We start from the raw sequence: 5,877 nt of genomic DNA, 5'->3' as shown, positions 1-5,877 counted from the left end.
TGTGTGTGTGTGTGTGTGTGTGTGTGTGTGTGTGTGTGTGTGTGTGTTTGTGCCTTTGCATGCACGACTGAATATATGCATAAGAACTCTCAGTCACACAGGATGTGACTGATTTGGGTCAAAGAAGTGAGTAATAGATTAAGCTTGCATAAGTGTGTGTGTGTGTGTGTGTTTGTGTGTGAGAGAAAGAGAGTGTGATGCGTTTGCGTCCGCCCTTAGCTGCAAGTATCAGAGCTCTTGGGCATGTTTGTAAGTGGATGGTCACGATATTTGGCAGTGTGTGACATGACACAAATTCGCTGTCAGAGGCGTGCAGATGGCAGACTTAATCCAAAAGAGAGCTAAACAACCAGAAAGACGTCATCAGTCGGCTTGACAAACCCATCACTTTTTCTATAAACATCCTGAAAGCACGATGAGCCTTGGGACTGTCAAACGCTCGGTATGCTGTTGACATATGCTGGTGGAGGTTCTTATCTAAAGCCCTGTGTAATGTTGTGGTAACTTTTGTAGGAGAAGGAGTTTTACACAAATCACACTCATTTTACCCTGATGTGAAATGGAAATGAAACATCATATCTAATAAGGTCACAGACTACATATGCAAGTGTGTAATGTGAGATGTGTAAAATATGAAAGTCTGCTTAGTCAAGATCGGGTTGACAAAACTCTTCTGCATATTGAAGTGTTGTTGGCTGTCCGTTTGTATTTTGATGTACTGTGTCGTGATATTCTAAATCTTCTTTCTAAAACCAGTTAAACTGTTAATAACCAGGTGGGAGTGGCTGTTTTTTTGACATCCTGTGAATAAGATTAAGCTACTGTACGTCAGCAAGTTGATACAAAAATCATGTAAATCCATAAAATGACCGCTGATGGATTTGCAATGTCTCAATGCTCGAGAACAACCAGAGATTAAAAGTATTTACAAGATCTTGTAGCCAATCTGAAATTGATCTCTGGAAAACCTGAACCCAACATGTAGAAATCATTCTACAAAGAAAACAGACTCGATACAAAAGAGATCAGGAGATCCAGGCTCGATCCAAGATGCAGTCGATCCAAACAAATCCAAACAGAAGAAGAACACAAACGCTGGCAGCAGGAAGATGCTTCACATATTAACAAGCAGCCGCATTTGGAAAGTCTGTTTCCTTTCTCTGTGTATCACATTCACACTCTGCAGCTCACATCGAAAAACACATTTTTTCAACTATTATGATTGTGACACACCGATATTCCACACCTGATCCACCTAACACAGTGACATGCAGACCCGGGTATTACAACGCCACCCTGTGTTGCCCAAGTGTGAGTGAATGTAGTTTGAAACCAGTTAGACTCAGGTCTCTGGTCGGGTTCTGGTTACTAGGAACCGACTGGATCTGTGAAGACCTACTCAAACAGTAGTGTGTGTGTGTGTGTGTGTGTGTGTGTGTGTGTGTGTGTGTGTGTGAGCTGTATGCATGTGGCTGAAAACCTGTCAAACAATCTTTTTTGGATTTTTTGATCTAAAATACAGACACTTTCATTTATTTTCTTTTTTTAACAGTTTATACGTTGGCCAGCAGAAGCCTTTAAAAACACTGTGATCATTGTGCCTAAACAGGCAAATTTGAACAATGCAAATGCAAATTTTTCCAAATTAGATAATTACAATTTTTGATTTATGTATCCTGCAAGCACTCGCTTCACTGGGAGGAAGTCTTGCAGCATGCGCTCCTTCTGCACCGGTGGAGCAGCTCCACCCCTCTCTGATTAACTGGTTCTCACTCCCAACTCATCAAATATCAACGCTTGGTCAGTGCTCCTTGACGTCCGATACCGACGCACCGAGTGTCCGGGCTTTCAGCAATGTGCAAACTCATCCCCGTCATTGTCAGACTCTCAGAGAAGAGCAAGCTCTAAGGCCTCTTCAACACGTTACTGTGAATTACTTAACGTTACAGTAGACGTGTTCTAATCGTTCAAAATGACGGATGGCCTTCAGATGCTTCCATCATTGTCAAAAACAATAGTGAAATGACGTAAAATGTTCAATTACCGCGACCTCTGCTGTTTAGAGATGTTTACAATTTTGATGTGATGTGGCCAGATATTGTCATTGTTTATTAGAGGAAAAAGAGAAGTGTGTATCCTGAAACAAAAGGCTGTTCATTGCAAAGATTATTAAGTACCAAACCTCTCAGAGATGTAGTGTTGCTCTCTGGGCAATGTTCATAGATTTGATTATGAGTGGATGGCTGATAACACTGTTGCAAGTTGGAAAAAAAAACACCCCACAGAGTTTGTAGCAATCAGTGTTTCTTTTCAGCTGGTTATAATACATGAATAATTATAGTTTTCAAATGTGCATGTGTCTGCAGATCCATCATGACAGACTTGTACTACCTCAGCCAGGCGGACGGAGTGGGCGAGTGGAGAACGAAGGAGGCTAAAGACGTGTCGGATCTGGTCCAGAACCGAATCACCTACCTACAGGTATCTACAGACACACCTGCTGCTCAGCCAACTGGCCTTGCACGCTTGCTTACTTACACACACACACACACACACACTGCATTTATGTGAATGTTTCCCTCTCAGGTACAACTGCACATATGCGTTTTTGAGGACATCTTTCCCACTCGCTTGTCTCATTTGCACCATCCATAACTGTCAGCATCAGTTTCCACGAGGAGCAGGTGATGGGTGTGATAGCAGACTGTCTCAGCAGTTGGATCTAACAAGCAGGATTCTTGTTGCTTGTCAGCGATTTAGTGACACACACACACAAGCGGCAAAAGACAGACACGCATGCAGACTTGCAAAAAAAATGACAGATCGGCAGACGCGCGTATGCAGAAATTTAAAAAAAGTCCTCACACAGACTCGCATGTATTTACTCAGGCTGAGATAGATGCACATATGCTTACAGCACCACACACACCCTGAGACCCATGACTCATCCATTCACCCCCAGCCGCCCGGCTCTGGTGCTGCCGGGTTCCCGGGCGGGGCGGTGCGCCGCGGCACCAGGCCCTGCAGCATTAATGAGCCGGTGTGTTTGATGAAGAGGACCCAGTCAGTCTGGCTGGGCGGAGACGGCACCACTAACAGCTGCTGTCACCACCGCTGAGGGATCACACCGCTCCACCAGCTGCTGTCACTAATTCATCACACACACACACACTGAGTCGTGTACAGATGAATTCACCCGCACCTACGCAAGCAATTGGCGCACACATACACACAGTCACAAGATTGATGCACATGCTCCTATGCAAAGAGGTGTGTGTGTGTGTGTGTGGGGGGGGGGGGTTGTTTTGCTGTCCATCTCACACACCCACACATCTATATGTACACACACTGGCAGGCTCCACACTCCTATCCTGCTGCCACCTGCACCAGCTTCTCCCTTCATTCCTGCTTGAACTAACTAGTTCTCTGCGTCTGCTCCATCTGTCCACTCACAGCATTCAGTGAACATGGCTGGCTTCTTCAGATGGATTTCTGTTGGACACGCTTTTCATCTATTTTTCGCTCTGTGAGCCTTTTTATGGTGGTTCTAATTGATGGCGAGGAAGACGGTGTTTTTTTGATCTTTGGTATCTTTGCACTTCATTTCCCAAAGATCACTTGTCGCTCAGCAAACGTGTTCAGTACCTTGAAGTTATAATCCTTGAAGCAGCTATAATCAGTATTTTTATATTAGTTATTATAAGGAGCTTTAGCTGGTTATAAAATAGTCTAAATTTAAAACTCATGCCTCTATATGACCTAAGTAAACAAGACCATCAGCAAGAGCCGCTGCAACACACTCTTATCCCAACGTCACGTACTGAAACCTGGCCAGAACTCTTGGCGTCACTTTCTGACGCACTGGGTAGCCGAGCACATCAAGCTATAACGCTCCCGAAGATGCTAGATGCTAAAGGTGCCTTTATCGTTATTCTTAATGCTCGCCATCGGGTCCGATTCCCCGCAAAATCAAATGAAAAGATTTGCGGCACGTAGACTCCAGCTTTAACTTGACGCATCAACTTAAAAGTGATATGTCAGTGTTGTGTTTACAGCTCTGTTATTGCATTATTTTTATATTGAAAACTAAAGAAGACAACAGGCATCATTGTGACACAGAACAGTGAACCCGTAATCAAATGTTGTCTTCTGCATTATGTGAAATTTTCGCATTGCACTGGCTTATGTTTTCCACATCTTGTCCAGTACTCGCATTCATCCTTTTCTGTGTAGGTAAGAAATAAGAACAGTGAAATATTCTGAACAAAGAGGCAATTACAGAATGCAAAAACGCTAAATGGCTTTTCCTGAGAACTATTGCCAGCAGTAAATCGTACAAAGATGGGGTTTGATATAATATAACATTGGAATAAGATTTTCTGATAATAATATTTGAGTTTTCTCTCGGTGGAGCTCAATCATAGTTGAGTCATTGTGGATGTTTTTGCTTTTGCTAACAACCCAGTCCTTCTAAATGACAGCAGCAGTGTTGCCTCTTCATGCAAAACAAATGTCTCGCAACCTGAGCGCAACAGGTGGTTTTACACTAAAAGCGTCTTTGAGGAGAATGAAAAGACTTTAATTAGCTGGATATAGTGTGAAACTGCTGACAACAGAGAGTGGCAAAAACAGACATTTACCAAAATGTAGTTCGCTTTTTTTCCTACAGATATCTTAAAGCGTGAGCAGCTCTCTTTCATCTTCCACTCTGTCTTTGAATGTGGCCATCACAGCGGATAATTACCTGAGCCTGGCATATTGTTTCTCTTATCCAGTTGTTCTTCGCCGTATTCCCCATGAGAAACAATATCACTGTGGTCTCTCTGAACTGAATCACTCTGCAACTGCCTTCTGTGTTTCACACTCAAAAAGCACACCGTTTAAACAGCCACTTAACCTGCAACACGGAGCGGTACTCAGAGGCTGCCTTTTGTGCACGCATCTGCCGCCATTATCCTTGAACCGGGTCTCTCGGCGCTTCGGAGTCATTCCAGCCTCATCATTACCAACCAGGGAATCCAATGCTGGCCTCCTCGCCACACGGCGCATGCCACACGTTACAGCTCGGATGCCAAGCTCTGTCGTGAGAAAAAGCTTAATTCTTTTGTCAGGACGCCACTGTAGATTATGAGCACAGTGACTTAACGGCTATTGGAATAGTAGTGAACTGGCAGCCTGTAACACCAGGGAAATGCCTGTGTGGCTTGTCCTTTCAGCGCGGTGGCTGCTGTACTCTGTCCGTGATGTTATTGAACAGCAATCGGTTTTCAGCTCCTCTCTTTCTTTTTTCACGTGCCCTTCTTTTCTGTTGCCTCTGTCCTCGTTCTCATTCCATCTCCACTGTTGTTTTTTTATCCTCTCATCTCTTCCACTGTTCACTTCTCCTCCCTCTCCTCCCTCTTCCTCTCTCTCTCCTCCTTCTCCCTCTCCCTCGCCTGCTAGTGTGTGATAGGCAGCGTTAGCCGGTGGGTGCCGGGCGGCCTGATTACGGTGAACCATCCACAGCTGCAGCAGCCTAATGAGGAAAACACTCCCATCAGCCGGTAATTGCTGTTTAGGAAGCTGGTTGGCACCAGCGTTGCGGAGTCGCTCAAACCGGCCGGCGACCCATCGGCAATGCAGCATGCGTCACTCTGTTGGTTTCCACTTTTTATTTTTTACTTTTGCTTTTCCGCGAAAAGGAAAAATCCTTGTTTCTTTCCCCATTGCCTCTCATTTGGCGTTCTTCCCCTCAGACTGTAAGATATTGAAGCTAAATTAAGAATGACGAATGAGAGTGAGTGAAGTAGAGAATCAGAGAATAGGCTATGAGGATAGAGGGTGGTAGAACGGAGAGAGAGAGAGAGAGAGAGAGAGAGAGAGAGAGAGAGAGAGAGA

At 44.5% G+C, this 5,877-nt stretch overlaps 1 protein-coding gene across 1 annotated transcript in view; it reads left to right on the top strand.

The window, feature by feature from the left end:
• fut8b (fucosyltransferase 8b (alpha (1,6) fucosyltransferase)) overlaps nucleotides 1–5,877 on the top strand; it is an 86,306-nt gene that overhangs the window by 64,663 nt on the left and 15,766 nt on the right. Inside the window, exon 6 of the mRNA XM_031861625.1 lies at nucleotides 2,367–2,481. Coding sequence (XP_031717485.1) covers nucleotides 2,367–2,481 — 115 coding nt within the window. The remainder of the gene's footprint in view (nucleotides 1–2,366; nucleotides 2,482–5,877) is intronic.

This window comes from Anarrhichthys ocellatus, unplaced genomic scaffold (assembly GCF_004355925.1).
Source record: "Anarrhichthys ocellatus isolate YVR2014 unplaced genomic scaffold, GSC_Weel_1.0 scaffold25, whole genome shotgun sequence".
Taxonomy (NCBI): Eukaryota; Metazoa; Chordata; class Actinopteri; order Perciformes; family Anarhichadidae; genus Anarrhichthys; species Anarrhichthys ocellatus.
Note: the sequence above shows the minus strand (reverse complement) of the source record. Positions and strands in the feature narration are given on the sequence as shown.